General features: G+C 43.9%; 1 protein-coding gene across 1 annotated transcript; it reads right to left on the bottom strand.

The window, feature by feature from the left end:
• Window positions 1–206: 206 nt before the first annotated feature.
• Window positions 207–20,265, bottom strand: LOC130197844 (rap guanine nucleotide exchange factor 4-like). The gene is made up of 30 exons (XM_056420772.1): window positions 20,198–20,265; window positions 16,331–16,473; window positions 15,422–15,510; window positions 14,011–14,157; window positions 10,181–10,253; window positions 9,944–9,999; window positions 9,266–9,372; window positions 9,036–9,157; window positions 8,581–8,764; window positions 8,143–8,227; window positions 7,499–7,559; window positions 7,058–7,134; window positions 6,433–6,579; window positions 6,014–6,108; window positions 5,836–5,921; window positions 5,531–5,609; window positions 4,811–4,961; window positions 4,628–4,716; window positions 4,502–4,529; window positions 4,345–4,420; window positions 4,093–4,239; window positions 3,746–3,843; window positions 3,305–3,430; window positions 2,823–3,001; window positions 2,632–2,722; window positions 2,475–2,525; window positions 2,211–2,298; window positions 1,664–1,728; window positions 1,500–1,554; window positions 207–1,402 (listed from the first exon to the last, which is right to left on the bottom strand). Exons 1-30 carry the CDS (start codon window positions 20,263–20,265, stop codon window positions 1,275–1,277), a joined length of 2,991 nt encoding a protein of 996 aa, XP_056276747.1. The 3' UTR covers window positions 207–1,274.
• Window positions 20,266–21,483: the final 1,218 nt, after the last annotated feature.

Genomic DNA, 21,483 nt, shown 5'->3' with positions numbered 1-21,483 from the left:
ATATCCAGACTTTTCAAGCTCCACAATGCAGTTTGATTGTGTGGTCCATTAGACCCTCCCTGCCACATCATTTAAACTCCACTTCCTGTTTGCCCTTTAGCTGAAGCCGATCTGTGTATGAATTAAATATGTTGTATAAGTTGAGATGCATCACCATCCTCTTTCTTTCTCAGAACTCATTTTAAAGAATGTCATCAAAGCATAAGCACTGTTAAATTAGCTATTTTTATTTACACGGCAGATCACACACACACACACACGAGTACAGTTACAGGCTGTTCTGGACATACACCATCACATCAGAAGCTCCGGAGTTCAAAAGGAAAATAAAGAACACGCTCACAATCTACACCCACATGTATAAAACAATTTCACGGACTGAGAAGACAACATTTCCCCTCAAAAGTATAAATTGCCTATCAGACTCCTCATCTTGGATCATGGCTTTCAAATGAAAGGAATACAATTTGGTTATACAACTGACCTTCGGACAGATCAGACCAACTTCATCGACTAGAATAATTCATGTTGTCCGATAAAAAAAGGAAATGCGATACTGTAGTAACGAATTTGAACACTGTTGGCAATACAACTCGGGTTTTAATTAAACTAATACTCTGTTTAGTAGTTGCGGCCGACTAGTTAAGGGACACTGATATTTACTGAAAGGACATCAAGTCCCAAAGATTTTCAAAACTTGTATATAATCACTTAGTTCATGGAGTAATACTTAAGTAGTTTCAGATTTCATATCTAACAGGAAATGAAATGCAGAGTCTGTTTTATGGGGTTTTCTGTGTTTTCGGTCTATGGGTGGCCCATCAGGAGAGGGAGCTTTGCTTTACAGGCAGGTACAGTCATATATTGTAAACTGGGGCTCATTTGGGGTAGCACAACATAACAAGACTCTCCGATAGAAATACACTGTATAGAACGCAAAGCCTATGAAGTTCAGTCATGCAGGGTATCGATTCAAGTTCTATACATTACAGTTCTATCCAACAGGTCCCAAACAGTAACAACTACTACGCTTAAAACCCTCAGAGACACGGAGACAAGAGAGCAGCTGAACAGGTTCCGCCTGTCCAGGAAGAAGAGGCGTTTAACGGCACAGCACTGAGTCCTTGGTCCATCACAGCCCACGGCGGTGCGAAAGTCATCGACTGATTTGCTACTGAACGGCCAGGTGTGTTATTGTATCCAGGTCATGTGCGTGTCGGGGGTTTGTTATGCTAACGTCACAGAGAAGGCGGTGATGGTGGAGGAGGTGGAGCTCATGTCCGCCGAGGCTCCATCCTGTAGGAGAGCTGCGTCAGGGCCCTCTGGTTGTCGATCACGCAGAGCTTCCTCACGTAACTCCGTACGTCGGCTTGGTTTTTGTTCGGTTGGCATATCTCAGGATCTGATGCAGTAAGAGAGGAAACAGAAGTCAACAAATACATAATGGAAATATGTGTGTCAAGGCAGCATGTAAATGTGTTGAGAGTAATCAGACTTACTGAACGGTTGGCTTCTACAGTGCCGCACTTGCCGAATTGTGTTAGCTATAATACGCTGATGAGATGAGGATAAGAGGCTCTTTAGATATTACATCCAACTTGAGTAAAGAACAGTATGACGCTTAAAACATGAACATAATCATTCAATTTGTACAGAAACTCACCATTTTCTCAAAATTGACCATGTTGTCAATGAAGGTCTTGTTGCCCTCATGTGTGAATGTCATGTCTGGAAAGAAATAAGTGAAATGTATTAAAGCTTAATGTCCACTTCTGATAAGTCAATGATTTAATAAAAAAAAACATTAAATGAAAACAAATTGAAAAATACTTTAAATATGCATTACATAATGCCTAAAATAAATATTCTGCTTCCCCTCACCCAATACTGCCCGTCATAATGAATCTCCAAGACTTTGGAGCTTTTATTAGTGCAGGGTTGTCATCCACATTACTTTTTACTTTCAAAAATCTATTAATTGGGTTGAACTTGACAGAACGTTAGCAAGTAAACAGTTGCAAAACACATGTGTCCCTCCTGATGATGTTCCATGTTTGGCGTGGGGATATACCAACGGGACTGGTCAATTAAAACATGCTTTGCTGAAATTGCTGTTTTATTTTTTTTACTTAAAGTAAAAAGTAACTCGTTTGCTTCACTTTATCTAACCATGTTGCCGGACCCCTCGGCTGCTCCACACGTAGTCGTACCTTTGAGAAGGAGGGGCATGAAGGGGATGATTGGTGCTTCCAGTTTGGTGACGGTGAGTCGGTAGGAGCGGTGGTTCCTCGATGGGTCCTGTCATATAAACAGTGTCCATTTTTAAAGACATTTGGAACTCAGATCACCCAAATTACAAAAAACACATGTTCTCCCTCATGACACAGCTGTGCTCTGGTTTTAAATGATTCACTCGATAGATTTCTGTTGCCAACCCGACACAATAGTGGTGAATGAAACGTCATGCAACTCACCATCATACTCTCAAACTCGGCATAGAACTTCTTAAACTTGGTGGGGAGTTTCTGTGAGAAACAGAAGCCCAGTGACATGAATGTAGCACGTTTAGCAACAGTTGAATACAGACACGGTTCCCATGAGACACGGACACAGATATTAGATAAAGTGTACCTCCCACGTCTGGCTCAATCTGCTGACAGCAGGGTTGCTCATCCCCATGATGATGGCAAAGAATGAATTGAGGTTCTTAAACTCCCGACAGCTGTGGACACACAAGCGAGACATGAAGTGACTCTCGTCATCTGAGTGTATGAACCGGCATCCGATGAAGTGTGTGACCGTCTCCGGCCGCTGCCACTCACTGTGCTGCTATCTTGATGAACTTCTTGAGGAGCTGGACTCTCTTGCTGAGCTGTGAGCAGAGGCACACCTCGGTGACCACCCACAGCTGAACGTGGTTGAACCTCCGCAGAAACAGGTCCAGATTAGCCGTTGTTCTCCTGAAGCTCTGCCGGCCAAACGTGTGGTAGAGCAGCTCATGCTGGAGGGGAGGAGGGAGGAGACATGAAGGGGAGCAGGTTTGGAGGTAATCCAGTGGACAGGTACTGCCACCTTGCATCTATGAGGCATTACTCCTGTGTGTTTTTATTGCAGCATCAGAATAGAAAAGGGACGGTTACAAAAAAAACAGCATGTCGGGAAAGGTTACACTTCTATGGTGTCCAAACCTGACTCTTCTTTCAAAGTGTCAAATAAGACTTCACAGGTTCACTGTGCATGCTTGTCTTCTGCTGCTGATCAGGAGTTGTTTTGAAAGAGTGTGTGTATGCACATGTGATGATACCTCATGCACACAGCTGAAGAGCTCCCAGTCGTACAAGGTCATTTGGTAAGCCAGGTCCTTGGAGCTCATCAGCTCAAACGTTGACATGGAGCCTGCAGACGGACCTTCCTGTTCTGGAAGAGGAGTCTGAGACACGGTCACAAAAACACATCAACACACACACTAATCTTCACATATTAATGAATCAATGTGTAACAGTCAAGACATTTGGCTCATGGCTTTTTTCAAACAAGGTCATGTGACAAAGAGCCGTTGTATTAGTGCCTACGACTCACATTCGGCATGGCAAGCTTTATTGATCACTGTAGGAACTCATGTATGTACATGCATCACCAGCATAATATAATCACAACAAAGAATGCATGCAAGGTATTAGTGTAAGACCGTGTCATGAAAACTAGAGTGGAAGTTCAAAGTCAACAGGAAACATGAGTCTCCTACCAGACTGCTGAGCTGGTCCCGAGGACAGGCAAACAATCGGCCGTTGGTGCTCAGGGTAGAAAACACTGAAACGTCATTGGGCTTCAGGATTTGTTTTTCTGGAACAGAAATAGGAGGTAGTTATGATGTGTTCCTACTCTAGGATCATAAGGTAACACAAGTCTCAGTTATCAGACTTAAAGCCCTGCTCCTTGCATACATATCCACATGGTCTACACAGTTCACAGTACGCATCATGTCTTCAGGGTATATTCTCTAACAAGAGGCCACTGAGCTAACTTATAACCTGTTTGCAGGTAATGTGCTTTGAATTGTTCTTTCACATCTAAATCATTCTGCGTTCTTACCGCATGCAGAGCTGAGGTGGACCAACACAAGCTCATCAGTGGTGCCCAGTTTGTCGGCCACGGCACTGATCACTTCTCTTCCAGTCGCTACCACGGAAACCCGGATAGTGGTGTATGTGTGATCCCCACAGTACACCTTCAACAGGACTAGACACACACAAAGGAAATGGTACTGAAATACAATACTATGGTATGTGATCGGTTAAGAGAGTCGGAATATATACACACACACACACACAGACACACACTTACTGTCATCGTGATTCCTAATGGGCTGCTTCTTCTGCAGCCTTTCCTCCCCATTGCTGAATTGTCGTATTAGAGTTTTCTGTTGAATTACACAAGATAGTGTGTTGTCAACATCCACATTGTCATTGAATTATGTGGGAAACTGTGAATCTGAAAATACCTTTTTTAAAGATTTTGCTTCTTCCGAACTATAAAATATGAAAACACACACAAAAGATTTAATAAATGTAGTTGGTACTTCAAACATAATCGTAAAAGTTTAATATGCAGCAGCTGGGAAACGTACTGTAATTTGACGACTTTCTCAAGGTCAGGAACCAACTCTTTCAAAGCTCTCAAAATCCGAGAATCATTCGATAAACTCCCATACAACTCCTACAGGGACACAGCGGAGGAATCAGAGTCAGACCAGGCATAGGATCTGTGTAAGTCACGTTATTCACTGCATCTGAAAGCTTCTTCTCGTCACCTCAAGGAAAGAGATGGCAGCAGGCTCCTCCTGGAGCAGGTATGTGTGTGTGCTAGCCCAGCGCAGGGTCAGAATGAGGGCCCTCCTCTTGCTGTTGAGCGCGTACTCCATCCTCTCTTGTTCAGAACCGGGCGGAGATGTCGCATGGTAGGTGCTCACGAGGTTAAAGATCAACACAAAGGGGGTAACACACAGGGGGACAGACATATCTTGTTTGTTGAATGCCGATCTGATTCTCCAAACCTGTTCAACGTTACAGCAGCTAAAACCAGATTATTACAAAGTACATGATAAGAGCTACTTGACCTGATATTTCATCCCACTCAGTTAACCCTCATTAACCCATCGACCACAAAGTCTTCTGTTTATTATGTGTCATCATCAGCGCAGCAGTGGCGAAGCACAAGTTGCTGAACACGTGCACCGCAATGACTAAGACAATCAGAAAAGACATCTGTTATCACAACTTGTTACTCTGGTGTGAAGCGTTCACTCGGTGAGCAGTTCATTAGTGCTGGATGGTCGACTGCTGCATCAGCACTTCCACAAACAGAACTGGGGAATGGCACAATGCGAGTCGGTGTCAGTCGCGCGGTTACACTGGGTATGCAGGCGGGTTGAAGACAGTTCTACATGCGTGTGTGCACCTACCTGATAAGTACCATTTCCAGTATGGATAAAGAAGTAATAAATGTACATAAAGAAAGACAAAAAGGATATTGTGCCATGAGTAGAGGGCACAGCCGGCTGTTGGGCATGAAGATACCGTGCATGAGGACGAAATCGTCCACTGCTGGGTCTAACAGATGAGAAGGAAAACCGACGGTGAGGGAGGAGAATCAGAGGGAAATTAAGAGATTCAAGAGGTATAGAAAATGCCCTCATCAATAATCCATTAAGTTTGGTTATCCGTCCCTCACCCTCTTTCATTAGAATGCCTTTGATAGCTTGACTGCACTATCTCTGGTGATCATCTATTTAAAATTCATTGCGCATAATAACATATTAATTTTCTATTTGGCTACCTGGTTCACCGTGATGTATGTCCATCCTCATGGCCTCCAGGAAGTGCTCGAGAATCTTCTCCGGTGTTCCGGATATCACAGTGTACCTGTGAAAGGTGAGGTGAGAGACACAGATTCACTCGATTGTACACCTCCTCTCTCAATATGTACGAGAGAGCCGTCACGCTAACACACGTACTTGATGCTCCCCAAGGCGGAGGCCCGAGGACTCTTTTCTAACACCAGCACCGCCTGTTCATGCTCTTTCAACCTCACTGTGTTGGCTTCCACGTCCTAAAGACACAACATGTACAATATCAGTCAAAACCATTTTAAATGTAATACAGCTGCTGTACCAGAAGAGGGAGACAGCATCAGTCAGGCAGCATCACGGGCCTTTAGTGCAGTGAGATGCGTCAGGCAGCCCAATGATGGAGCTTCAGATAGAGTTCTCCAGACTGCATCTTACTGTTAACTTACAGAACGTTGACGTAGCAATGAATTCATGAGTACACATTGCTGAGAGCTGTACGTGTAACAGTTTGGTACGACGGTGGTAATTTGGTGCTGCTGTGACGACACTTGTATCCCATCAGAGGGTAAAGGTCATCTGCCTACCCTGAGGATCCTGTTGAAGTCTTCCTTGTCCACACGAAGGAAGTGACAGTTGTCCTCTCTCAGCACGATGGAGGCGGCACGAGGTGAATCTGTAACCAGGGCCAACTTCCCAAAGTCATCACCCTCGTGGAGCGTACACACCACGCCCTGAGACAGACACACACACACACGCATGAATGCACACATAAACCAACACACTCCAACACACAAACAAGTTCAGATACAGACACGGTTTATTAGTCATCATAAGCCCTGAAGAGAAGTCACAGGCGCAGCAGCACACAACACCGAGATGAATAATCCGCACTGGTCCGTGTGTGTGCGCAGGGTGCGTGTGTGTGTACAAGTGTGATCAATGCGTTGTGCAGTGGTTGTAAATCAGCGTGGCGTGAAAGTGTGTACGCAAACAATCCCTTAAGCTATTTAAATCACACAAGACGAGTCATGGCGAGTCTGCCGTACTCCACTGTTGGTGTTTCCCGGACCCACAGGGCAGATGCTGCTGGTCGGCTCCATGCAGACATGATCAGCTGCACAAAGCCATTACATGCAGATGACAGATATCCAAATAAAGCAGAACACTCTAGCAATGTTCATGTGTTAAACAAAGAGTGCACACACACACCTTGCCATAAATAACCACATTGACAGAGCCCTTCTGGATGATGTACCATGACGTGCCCTCCTCTCCTTGGTTGAACACTGGAAGATAAAGAGGACTAACATATATCAACCCCACATACATTATTAAAACATATATCGTATATAGTCACATTTTTAAGTTTTCTTTGGTAGCAACGTAATCCAGTGATTTCTGCACATCAATGGGGTACAATGCAAACAAGAACTGCTTATAGATGATTAATCATACTTTTTATTGTTGCCAAGTTGCCAAAATACAAGCAAAAAAAACAAGACATAAAATTGGAGGCGACAGCTAATTGCAGTAACCGAGTTGTCTCAGTGTTTGCGCGGGCTTTGTGTCCGCCTTTGAAAACCCCTTCTGTTCACTGTGTGCACCAACAGAAATGCATCCGAGGTCAAAGTGGACAAAGCAAAGACTCACACACGGTTCCAGCTTTTGCATGCGACTCGAAGATCACGACGCTCGCCAGTTCCCTCTTCACCTACAAACAGAGAACACTGCTCAGGTCATACTGGACTGAGCTGCAGACACATGTGCACAGATCAGGGTTTTTAAAGATGACTCAAAGAAAGACCTGGGGGTCCTTACTGGACGTCATGACAGCACATGGAGAGTTTTGCTTTCTGAGACTTTTAGTTTGCTGACATTTATATTCATAAGCACTGTGTTCACTCGGAAGATGAGGAATAAAAACAAGTTAGATGGAAAAGCCCATTGTTCGCAAATCACTTTGAGCTTCTGGAATGGGCCCCATGTGACTCATTCTCATAATAATGTGATCACATCTAATACACACAATGTTGACTCTAGGACTACATGGAGCCAGAAAACAACAACACAGACTTCAGGAGTCCTCCAGGTGATTCATTATTGCCTACACAGGGCAGATTAGTTTAAAACAGTCTCCCATTACACTGTTAAGAGAAATGCTAATGCTAGTGACTACAACTTCTTCTTCGGGTCCTAAAAACCAAAAGACCGTGGCAACGGGTTCTTATCGATCAACAGCCTTCTTGGGGAATCTGTACTGTCCCTTTAAAAGAAAAGTGGACTGGCTGACTCACTGTGTTGGAGAGGTGAGTCAAGGCTTTGATGTGAAGCAGCTCATCGTAGATGATCTCTAGGTCATCCCCTGTCCTCTGACCAGGCCTGCAGACACACACATAGTTTGTCACGATCAACTCATCATGACAATTTCATGAATGCGTCACCTCTTAAGACACTGCAGTAAAATGAATGATAACACATCCTGGACGGTGAAATAACATTGCAGTGAGGAAGGTATCAATACAGAGGGTTTGTTCATATTATTTCCCATGGTAGTCGGTTTAGGATTACATTTGGTTCAGCATGCCAACTCACAAACTTAATTGAAATATGAAAAGAATAGTGTCAGGGAAGGTGAAATGGTTAAATAACCATAAAGTAAAGTAATATACAATATATAGATTAAGTAATGTGTTGTCAATGTTCTGTATTATTTATTATTAACTGTTACTGACGATTTCCTGAGGATCATGCGCAGCAGCGCGTCAGGGCCAATCTGAGCGAGGAGGAGGATGGTCTCTGGCAGTTCTTCCTCGCTCTCCCTCTTCTCCTCCTCACTAGGCAATGGTGTGTCCTCCTCCTCATCGTCAAGAAATCGGTAGAACAAATACTTGTCCTGGAAGCCCAGCTCCTGGTCCACTGAGGAGCAGACACACACAGATGCTGCATGACCCCACACTGTGCATGCAGTTGTTTTCTTAACTCTGAACATCATTTGAGACATTAAAATATACTCTTCGCTTAAATTCCATGCTGTGATTGATGTTCAGAATTAGTAAAACCACCAATCCAAGTCAATAGAGGTTAGGGGAGTGACTATTGTATTGTGAAGGCAATGTTGCAGTGTCTTGAGACTAAGCAGCAGACACTGAGCTGCAAAAGCAACAGAGAAAGCAAAGGCTGGAGTTACCGTGGTTGAGCACCCCTTCTTCTAGTAGCGCCTGCCACATGCCAACAGCATGGGACCGTGTGAGAACACAGGCACTCTGCAGCACCAGCCAATCCACCAGCTCGGTGCCGACACAGCATTGTCTGCAACACACACACACACACACACACACAACAATCATTTTCTAGAGCTGTTGTATGTATAATTCTGTGTCAACACACAGTTGTAATTGTAGACAAACATGCTTGTACCTGTATGTCTTGAGGTGGTACTTCCTGTCTCGAATCATGTGTGGGGCTCGGGACAGGATGGCGTTCCGGAGAACCTTCCCGGCTCTCTGCAGCTTCTCTGAGGGGATCTACAGAACACACAGTGGGACATGAGGGGAGCGTTGGGAAGGGTTTGTTAACTGTAATCCAAGAGGCGACACTTATGCCGACTCCAGGCTGTAAGGCACAGTCAAATGTATCGCTCTTTAAGGGACGCATGTAAATGTGTGCACTGACGGTAAATACTTGTAACGTACAGTAAAGCAGCAACAATACAATCCTCGAAGTAAACACATTTTAATAAAAGAACACAAACACATCCTCTACAGACGACACCTGCACCTTTGAAAGAGGAAGATGTGCATACACAAACAGCTGCTGTTGAAAACAACAAAGGAAGGCCAGCTAATTGGGCAGATGGGATATTTTGCTTGCATTAGCATAACTTCAGAGGATCACAGATGTGCGTCATCACTTGTCCATTCTCCGAACACACACACCTCCCAAATTCATTCTGGTATTCTCATTCATTTGTGTGTCGTGAAGAAGGGCACCGCTCTCCGGAAACGTGCTGGCAGAGTTTATTTAAAAGATCAAGTTGCCACGCTGAACAAGACGAACCCTTCAGTTCCAAGCAGTGGGCTGGAGAGAGAAATGTACCTTGTTGTGAGCTTTGTTTGCGGAGTCTGAGTTCATGTTGTCTTTGTCGGTGAGTCCTGAGGAGAAAAATAAATATTGTTCAGCTGAATTGAAGACTTTTACAGAATGCAGATACTTTCCAATTTATTAACATAAAAATACAACAGTGTGTAGCTTAGATGCTATAACCGGCTCTACATTGAGCCGACATTGTGTGTGTGTGTGTGTGTGTGTGTGTGTGTGTGTGTGTGTACTCACTGTCATTGTTGGATCCACTCTCCATAGCTCCATAAGGAGGGGCCAACAGTCCAGCCAAGCTCTGACGATACTTCTACAAGATAAAACACACACGCATCAGAAAAGATGGAAATCTTGAAAACATTTACGCCTCGATTAGTTTGATGCATCACTTATGAGATATCATGTATCGCGTCTGTCCCTCTCCAACGCACAAACAGCGTTACTTTAAAGATCGTGCCCCTCCAAACAAAGCCCTTTGTACAACCAAGACCATTTACATGCCGAACAACTCACATGATCTCACACACACGCTCACAGCAGCATTTAACCCGGGTTGATGAGAGCAGGCAGAGCTGCTAAATGTGTCGAGATGCTGCTCTTACAGCGGTTAAGAATAATACAAAACATTATTTGGCGGGACACTGAGATACACACAACATTTAATTTGTAGCCTGAATGTGCCATTGCTCTTTTGCAAGGTCATAACCCAGCAACCGCTGCCTTCTGAGACACAGAGAGCATCTGTTTGACCTAAAGTCACAAACACCCCCTTGTCTTTGTTTTTCTTGCACACACAGAAACAGGAAAAACAAAGTTAAACAACCTCCTTTCATACAAAGACAACAGAAATAAAAGTATACAGCAACATTACAGGTCAACAGTATTGAGCCCACATACACACCAAACACTAGTTGCACAGACTCACCAGAGGGAACACACTCCTAATGCTGGAGGGATTGAAACCCAGAGAGCTGCCCTCTGCTACTTGACAGCTCACACACACACACACACACACAAGCCACCGGATGGCATCCTGCTCAAAACAACACTCTCTCCCTCCCTCTGTCTCCCTCTGTCTCTCTCCCTCTCTCTCCCTCCCCCCAAACACACACACAGTTGCCCCAGTGTCTCACCCTCCTTTCTCGCTGCGATCGAGCCAAGAGCCAAACCACTTTTCTCTCACAGGTTACCACGGTGATCTGAGTCTGTGTATGACCGGGCTACTCTCGTGGAGGAGAAAAGGAGAAAGAAAGGAGTAGTAAGGGTGAGGATGGAGAGGGAGGAGAGGAAGGAAGCTGGAAAGAGGAAGTGGGCAGGAGGTATGAAGAGCAGGTGAAAAGCAAAAGAAAGTGTGAAAGACTTGCCACAGTACAAGCCAACCAGTTGGCCATTTGATGTCCTCTGTGTTTACACGGACATGGGTCAGAAAACACACACACACACAGTTCAACATCAACACCGTGTTTATTCATCCATCTTTCGCTTGGTGTTAGAATTATGGAGAATTATGTTTCCTTTCATCTTTTCATCAAACACATGACTGCATTCATCCTTTGGCTTTCTAGTCCTTGTCACACACAAGCACAATGCACACACACACACACACACACACACACACACACACACACACACACACACACACACACACACACACACACACACACACACACACACACACACACACACACACACACACACACACACACACACACACACACACACACACACACACACACACACACATATATTTGATCTGAATTAGATTTCAAACAAAGACAACCTTCGGGCTATGTTTTCTGTTCTTTGTCTCCTGACCTCAAATAGACAGCAGGTTGGGAAACTGAGTGCACTTAGTTGACAAACCAGCACACTCCAAGCCCAATACCAAGAGCATACACAAGTATTGTGTTATCTCGCTTTTATATCTTCCTGTGGGAGTAGTGGAAATATCACGTTTCAGCAAACTCAATTTCCATTCATCCAGGTCAAGGTCATTCACTTTTCTTTCATTAAAATTGCCACAATTATTATCAGAGTAATCGGATTTTTACCATCAAAAAGGCTTTTCTTTTCTTTTTAGAGAAAACCTTTTCAAAGACGGTTTGTTGCCCACAGTTAAATTCATAACAACATATTTGTATTAATACCTTAAATCATAGAGTTTAGCTCCTTTAAAATGACCTTTGAAACAGTTTTACCCATGTATAAGGCATGACCACGGGCAGCTACTAGAAACCCACATTTTAAGGATGAAATCATGCTGCATGGTATAATCAATATATAATACACATACATTATGTGTGGATATCCGTCCACAGTCAATCAGAGCTGTAATCAGACCCTCGTATGCTTTACTTCATCACAGAGGGAAACTGTTATGTTTCAGTAGCAATTAGAAACAAAAGTCTACCTAAGATATTCTATTGATTTAACATTGCACTCCAATAACATTGTTGATTCCAGTGTGTGAAGCAGGTTGATGTGGCCGAGCTACTGAGATCTGGTAAACTCACTTCTGAGGTGTGAATAGAGATGCAGTCCTCTGTGGCTACATACCACGCTCTTTCTAAGCCCGCCCAATGTTTAGCGGTCTAATCAAATGTTAACATTATGATATAAATTACTCTCTGCTCACATTTTGAATTTCACTGGGACTTAAAGTGAGTAAGTGTCCTTCAGCGATGTTGATCGAGACACTCATAATCTTTCTGTAATTTGAGCCTGAACTCTGACATCAAGGTGAACAAGAACAAGCTAAACTAATTCCCTACAGTTAACAATAAAATAACCCATGAAACTTATGAGTATGAAACCAATAATGTGAGTCTCAAGGATTTGACAAAAAAAACAAAGTGCCAGAGCAGAGCAGCCCCGTGTCTCTGGGTGCCGCCTGGAGCCACAGTGAGCCGATGCTCTGCCAGCCTCTCTGAGAGGGAGCCGGGGAACGGAGAGAATAACCTCGACATGGAAGCACACGGAGCGGCAACCCCGACAAAGACAAAGCCAAGTTACCGACCGCTGAGCCCTCCCATGTGTATGATACCGTCCCCGTTAGTAATATTCGATATATCTGCTGAGTTTCTGGACATAATCTAAATCAACAGTGTAATGTTTCGATGTGTTTTTTCTGATGGAGGTTGAATCTGCAATCTACCCAGAGTATCCAGGAGTACCAATCCTATTGTTATGTCGAGTGTATTTGTGAATATCTACTGCAAGGAGAAGTAATATATCTTATATATTCATGAATACAGATCATTGTAACTGGTTCTTGGGCTCAATAGACCAGCTTGACTTGAAATAATAGGAAAACCACAGGTGGAAGTAATAATGTTGATTACCGCTTTTCCTGCAGTGAGCCGTGATGATGGCTGCTGTGAAGAAGGCAGGCTTTCACTGTACAGTTCTACAATTTCTTCATTAAAAAAATCTTAACGAGGAAGAGTCAAATTGCCGTAGGACGCTAAAGAGCTTCCTGTTTACTGCTACGACACAATCTAAATGTGTTGACATCGAACCACACGTACCTGAGCACAGGAGGAATCCCTCGCACACAGCTGGTGTATTCATAGAGGAATCATATTTAGATTCAATATGCACTCGACTCAGACAATAAAGAAAATGGCCAAGGGATCTCTGCTCTCGGTACTTTTATATTCCCGCCACACTGCCAGCACCAAACACATAACACATAACTGTAATTATCTTGATGCATCTTCCCTTGTACTGTACTTACTGTACACAGCCACGACACGCTCTGAAAACAATATCCATGCAGCACAACACGTGAATTGCACATACACACTCCTCTCTCTGGGCCTTTATGACCTTAGAGTCTTGTGTATCTAACAGGTGGAACAGAAAGGCACCGTTATGGTGGACAGCCCTCTTGTGGCTAAAGACGCCATTACAGGTGGTGTGGAAATTTCCGTCTCAATAGAGAAACGTTTTTCAAAGATGGAAAGCTTTCGGTACGCTACCAAGACAGAGTTCAGGCTGAATCATCGGCTTCCAGCTCATCCTCCCAGCTACATGAAGTAGAGGTGCTCAGACGGTTTGTCGCTCACCTCCCAGAGGCTCTTGAATTCCCTCTGTTCGATACGGAGCAGCTCGCTGGTCTCTCTGCTGACGATTGTAGCGTGGCGTGGCGTGTTGTCCAGGATGGACTCCCCGAATGCCGTCCCAATCCCAAGGGAACAGATAGTGACTGCATCCTGCACACAAACACAACATATTATTTGGGCTACTGATAATTAGAAAATGAATGTGTCAATATGCATTTCTATTTCAGGCTTAATCAAGATTAAATGAGTCCTTCCACATAAGAGTAATGATTATACTTGTTATGCTTTTGGCTAAACATTCTTAACTACTGGAGATGCACCTAAACTTAAACTGCATTATATTTTTGATTAAGTATTAGTTTTATACTACATCAAAAAACTGTTCAAATGCACATTACAATTATTATGAACCCAATGTCTTGTTCTGTCCAACCAGTAGTTCAAAACCTCACACAGGCATTTGAGAAGCTCACACAAGAACAATGTTAGACCTGAACACTAAACAGCAGTAGCAAGAACATATATAAAACAATTGCTATGGAAAAATGGACAGATATGAAGAGCAGACTGATTAAATTATGGTTAATAATGCAAATAGTTTACAATATGGAGGGGCCTGGTAAACGGAGCCTTGTGTTATGAAAACATCTCTGGGTGCTGTGTATAATTGAACAGGCCAGAGGCTAACGCGCATAAACGTGTGCACACACACACACATTCCCACAGTCCAGTGATTTAGACAAATACCTTTTCAGCCTTTTCAAACTGACATTTCAAATATAGCCACAGAAACTAGGCCACCAGTGGCACTGCAGGGCTACAGAGATGAAAAGGACATTTCACAACTGAGTGGCTTCTTATCTGGGAGCAATTTCTTTCTTTCCCCAAACGTCCCCCTTCTCCTCTATATGTCCTGAACAGTATAACCCTGTTTCCACGCTCCGCTGTAAAGGGTAAAACATGCAGCAGAAAGCTCAGTGGACTGGTGGTCTGCGCCGTGGCAGCTTCGCTCTGGCAAACATAAGCAGGAGGACATGGGCTGATTCAGAATAAGGCAATATTTCAAATTTGGTATGGGTCACAAAAACATCATTTTCCGTTTGAATATTCTGAATGAGGCCTTATTCCAAATGAGGCATTTTCCAATTCGGGCATGTGGGATATGCCGATATTATTTGAGTTTTGTTCACTGGTTGTGCACGGTTGCATATAAATGGGAATGATAATGTTCATTAGGAGGAACAGGAAGGCAATCCCGGCACTCCAATGTCTTAAAGACAAGGAAGAAGGACATTTCAAAAAGCCTATATTATAGTGGCTCAATCCTTAAAGGAGGCCACATGTTTTAAGGATGAATTCCCGTGAGCCATATAAACAGCTTGTAGGAACAACCTAATAATAGGTTTGATCTTACCTGGTGGTTGGCAGTTTCTGACACTTTGACATCCAGAGAACCGGACAGGACCGCATACCAGCTGGTGCCGATGTCGCCCTGTCGGAACACTGCGGACAGGAACATGCAGAAAAAAATATAAAGGGCAGTTTTTTATGCACTTTTACATAAATAAATAAAAAAATTGAGCATGAATATTTTTAAAAGCTTCCTTGTGTTACTGTGAAACAAAGCTAAACAATATCCTAAAAATCAGTATGCTAAATAAGTTTACATGTAAGTTATGTTTCAGATATTATGTAGATAATTATGTTGTAAAAAAGTAAAATTAGAAAATCACCTTTTCCCTAAATGGACATATTTTATATTATCTATTATCTACTTTGCCAACTCTATTGTACGTTTAAAAAATAAAAACAATAGTTGCAAATGTTTAGAGCTGAAACAACAAGTAATAATATATATTTATGATGGACAACATGCCAGACATTCAGTGGATTTAGCTTCTCAAATTTGGGGGAAATGTTCTCTCTTTTATTCGAGTAAGAACATCTGTTGAATATCTAAACTAAACAGTTTGAAGACCCCATCTTGGTCTCCGGGAAACAATCAATGCATTTTAAAGATTGAACAATAATTTTAGTCAGTTGAATCAATATTTCAATAAGTAACATCTATATTCTACGCACGTGTTAAAAAAGGCTCATTTGTGTGTACACATCAATTAAAATAACCGTACTTTGCATTCCAATGCTTTAACCAGTCCTAAGAAACAGCACCGGGCTCTTCTGCATGATAACGTTTACTCAATATACTGAATGATGATACTTTAACTATACTGAAAAAAAACATATTGTCAAAACCCAAACCGTATTATTTAAATTCCTAATCCAATCATTTATGAACTTGTGTGTATACAGATGCACATACACGTGATGCCTTTGTCCAGGCATTCATAAAAGGCACCGGCACAGATCTGCAGTAGGAGCGGAGGTGGGAATCGGTGGAAGGCTTTGACTTCTCTCAATCTGGTCAGGATGATATCCACATCCTCTCCGGAGCGCTCAGAGGGCCTGGGCAGGGAACAACCATCAGAACATTCAACATCAGCTGTTGCACAACCTCACCAGTGGGTTTACATGTTAACGCCGAAAACTATTGAGACAAAATGATGAACTACATGACATAACTTTCACTGTGATGGATTATCTCTTTCAAGCGAGTCTTTTGCTGCATGGAGGATAAGAAATCAATCAAAAATACACAATATGCTTTGGAAGGCGGTTAACAGCAACGCTAAATATTTGCAATCGCCAGTCAATGGACTAAAATCCGAAAATATGGTTAGGATTGACCTTCAGAGAGAAAAGGAAGCTCCGTGGTTTAGTGTTACCCATGTGTTTGTGTGTATGTGTGTGTGTGTGCGCTGCTTCATTGTTCGACCCGGTGTCTTTGCGATGACAGTGGGAGGCTGCAGGCGTTACTTCTCTCGGCTCAGACCCCCCACAGGGAGTTGATGCACGATCTCATTTGTACTGCTGCTATTGCTAATCTGCTTAAATCTGAACACACACACACACAAACACAGAATCACGTCATTATTGGACGTCTACATGGAGGAACCCACAGAAGTTTGATCTGAGAGCTTAAACATTCTGCTTTGCCATTTGGTGGAGAAAAACTACAGAGTGAATACGCCTGTAACACACTCTGCAGTGAGCCCCATTCATCCACTGTTTCTCATCCTTGCACATGTGTGTTCATGAGGAATAACTAATGTCTTCCTTCACAGAGGAGAGGAAATCTTGCTCCTTCCTTCCCCCCAGCTCTCTCTCTCTCTCCCTCTGCCTCCCCTCGACACTTCTCTCATCTCCAGCTATTTTTCTCCTCTCCTCTTTCAAGACTTCCCTCTCCTTCTTTATTAAGCTACCCATTTTCCCCTCTCCGTTACTGGCACATCCTCTTTTCCCTGTATCCATTAAGACACTCACACGCCTGCACTCAACATCCGCCGAATAGGATCCCTATATTTCTCCTTTGCAGGCTCGCAGGCAGCGATGACTCCCCTCTTACCCACACACATGTACAAACAGAGATAAACACATGTATTTGTGTCCCCGAGCAGTCTGCCACGAGCTCTTGGCTATTACAGATGAGGCTTTGTCTTCTCTCTCTGTCTTTTTATTCTTTTTTTGGTCTCCGACTCATCCTCCAATCATCCTCCTACTGCCCGTGCATTGACCTTCGGGGCTCCGACAGAGCGTCACATACCAGTGTGGGCTGGGGATTAATGGTGTAGACAGGTGGACTTCCACACACTGCCGTTGGGAGAGACAGGGAGGTTAACTCTGCAGGTTGAGTGGGCAATACCAGCCTCACCCTTCACCTATACGTCCACAGTGAAACTGTTAAGATCCGTCAGTAATAACCGTCTGGTTGAATCCTTGTCCTCTTTGTCATTGTCCTGCGCTTGCTCTCTCGCTCCCTGCCTGTCCAGAGGAATCGGCCTCCCCTGTTGGTGAGAGACGGATGTGACCTGAGAGCGGTTCACCTTCTCCTACTCTCCCTGCATCCCTCTTGACTTCTCCCTTCCTCGGCCCACTCCCATGTATGTCAGCAGAGATCTCGGCTTTCAAGCACAAATGATGTCCTCATGCACACACACACACTGAAGAGAAAATCGAGAGACACCAGAAGGTTCTGCAGATTGTTTGAGGAAACATCCATCTGGGGCAAAAAAAACATTGTTTCCAGATAAATACATAATATGCGTGTAATATTTGTGGCAGCCAGCCAACACATCAGAGAGCCGCAACACAACACATTTCCAAACTGGCAGATTAACACATTACTGTCGTAGCGATACCCTGAATTGGATGCGTGTGACTTTCCACACCCATCTGCATGACCGCTAACAACCTGTGATGCTGTTAAAAACAGAAGAATTCATCAATCTACGCATCCAGCCTCGTCATAGTTGCAAATGAAGCTGAATAATATGCATATGGGACCAGAGGTTGAACTTTCTCTTGCACGTTGCTTTGGTTTGGGACTGTGGGCGCCGATGGTTCTGTGATTCTATGTTCCTGTAGCCGAGGGACATTAAAGCTCAACTGGCATCTGGACCGGTGCTGTGTGTGTGTTGACTGGACCGTCCTTTACCTGCCTGGGGCAAAACAAATCTCATTTTAGCTCCCATACTTCACACTCGCTGGCAATAAATGTCTTCGGACAGATAAATTAGAGGCAGTCATATCTTAACCTCTGTCTTTCTTATAGCTCCCCCTGTCCCCTCCTCTTACTCTTCTCATCAACAGTTACTGGAGACGAAAGAGCACACACGAGCACACCCACACATACTGATGGGTATTGATTGAATGAGGTGGTGCACATAGCTGAGAAGCACCGAGTAGTCTACAATATCCAAGATACTGTCCAGTCTAATCTTACAACCTTGGCTGCCCTCACTGACCCCTGCATATCTGCTGCATGAAGTTTAAGATATACAGTACTGCTCTGTAGTTGTTATATTTTCAGTTAAGTCAAACTTAACTAACGCTGAAACAATTAACTAATCGGAAAAAAAATAAAACAGGAAAATGAATCCGCAGTGAATATACTTGCATTTATTTCTTCTGGAAAAAAAATTGTGGTTCCAGCTTCTCAGATGTGAATAGCCAGAGATGTTTAAAGTATTTTATGATAACAAATTGAAGATATTTTGATCTTGATGATAAGCAATTGCTTATTGTTATTTCATTTTATAGACCAAAACAGTTAATCGAGAAAACAACAATCCTATGCTCTCTGGGGCTAATTTGTGATTTGTGATTTTGAGCAAATTTAAATAAATTAAATCGAATTAAAATATGAAAATCCTTAGTGGTTGCTGCCCTACACTGAAATACTTCCAACAATGACAGAGCATAGCAGCACTTATTTAGTTTCATTTCAGGTGAGGATGAGCAGACAAGATGGTAGCTTCAGGTTGCCAATAGTAACGTGGCGATGTGTCATCGTGAGGTGTGGAGGCGACAGTAAGTGTGGGTGTGAGTTGTGAGTGTCATATCTTATGTATCATTGTTTGTTTTCGGTGTGAGGTGCATCATCTACAGCAATTAGTGTACAGCTGACCTAACATCCTCTTCATCTATTCAAGCCCTCTCCCTTTGATATTGTGTTTTTTTGGGCACACACCTTTAATATTAATTGGACAGATACAGTAATGAAGACAGAGGACTGCAGCTTCCGCATCTACATCCTCACATGCAGCATTGTGCCACAAATGATGGAAGAAGAAGAAGAAGAAGAACTAGCACATGTCTGCCACACATCCTTATCTTGAGAAAACCACCAACATACAGGCCATAGTAGTATTTTAAAATGTATCACTATTGGATTTAAGCCGAAAGACGGAAACCATGTGCGCCTAATAATCCATATCGATCAGCCCATGCAGTGCGCAACATCCCGCTGAACCTCGAAGCCACCAACGCCTTTTTGACCGTGCAGATGCTGGAGAGAGAGGGTGTGATGTCGCTCGGCCCTGCAGCCGTCAGCAGCGCTGTCCGAGGGCTGTTTGTTCACTGGAGACACACGGTCACCTCCAGTGGGCTCAACACGAAGCCCGTCGTGCCTCCACTGCACACTCACAGTCTGCACGCGCAGCGATCGCCGGTTGAGACCGATCACGTTGACGCGGATGAATGAAAGAGCGGTGGAGAAAAATCGCTGTGTGCGCGCGCGTGTGTGTGTGCGCGCGTGGCGGCGTCTCGCGCATAGCGTATAGTCACTCACCGTTTATCCAGACAGCAGATCCACTCCGCCAACGGAGACGAGTTGGGGGACATCTGCACCGCGACCATCTTCCCGGTCGTGTGTCGGTGAACGCCGTGATGCTCGCGGAGGAGGCGTCCCGGTTGTCGGTGGTCGTTAATGAACGAGCGCTCCGACTGCGCCCCCTCCCCGCCCCGCCCCTTTGCTTCGAGCTGCTTCGCGCAACCACAGACTGATGCTGATGCTGCTGCTGCTGATGCTGATGCTGATGCTGCCTTCATCGTGGCATGCCGGGACTTGTGTCAGTCTGTCTTCGTGGGATTTTGGAAATCAACTGTATTACAAAAAACAACAACATTCACTTCAGTACAGTGCGTGGATGAATAAGGGTAGACTTAACGTGTCAGTTGTAAACCTATTAGTATAATATATAGTGAGCCTGCTAAGGCTCAGAAACACAATTTAGACCTACTTTTATCTGCTGAGCGATATCAACAATCTAAAATTATTAAATTGTTCAATAATTGGTGATGACACCACATGTGCTTTCAAAGGATATGTACATTCGTGGTATGTACATGGGTGGTGAGTGCAGGGTAGTCCCCGGTCATCTGCTGACAGCATCAAATCAACAGAGAAGCTGTGATGCTCAGAACATTACAATGTAAACAATCAATACGTTGATTTTTTCAACAAGCGGCTTGTTTCACAAAAGTGATTTGCCAGCAGTGGTCACATGCTGATCACAAATAGTGGCAACGAATCATTGACACTCGCAAATTACTAATACATCTGCAGTCCCAAAGGGTTCCTGCACGCTCATAACATTTGATTGTCATTCAAACTGACTGGTTACACATCTCAAAACTCACAGGCGAGATCCCTCAGAGCAACACTGCAGATTGGACGTTGCAAGTTTAGGGGAAAGGACTCCTGGTTTCCCATTCTTCTCTCAAGTCCTGAGGACCAGAGGGTAGTTTGCCGGGTTCAGACCACACTATAATTTTATCTGTTACAATTGTCACTGTCAGGCGAGGCGATTCTAGCCATAAAGTCATGCTGTGACTTGGCCAAGTGACATGACAGGCTCCAGGTTGGCCCCCGTTTGCGTGTGATGTCATCAAAAAGGAGGTGCAAGGAACCAACTTCCACAAACAAGAATGTAAACAATAACGGAGGTGCGATGCCTAGAAAAAGAAAGAAAGAACGAATCTGCCATGTTTAAATTTGCACGTGCAGGAGGAGTGCCCTGTGATCCTATTGGTCGAAGTCGGGACGTCACAAGGCTTCCCGGATACTGCGTTGGT

Source organism: Pseudoliparis swirei, chromosome 8, assembly GCF_029220125.1.
Source record: "Pseudoliparis swirei isolate HS2019 ecotype Mariana Trench chromosome 8, NWPU_hadal_v1, whole genome shotgun sequence".
Classification (NCBI taxonomy): domain Eukaryota; kingdom Metazoa; phylum Chordata; class Actinopteri; order Perciformes; family Liparidae; genus Pseudoliparis; species Pseudoliparis swirei.
Note: the sequence above shows the minus strand (reverse complement) of the source record. Positions and strands in the feature narration are given on the sequence as shown.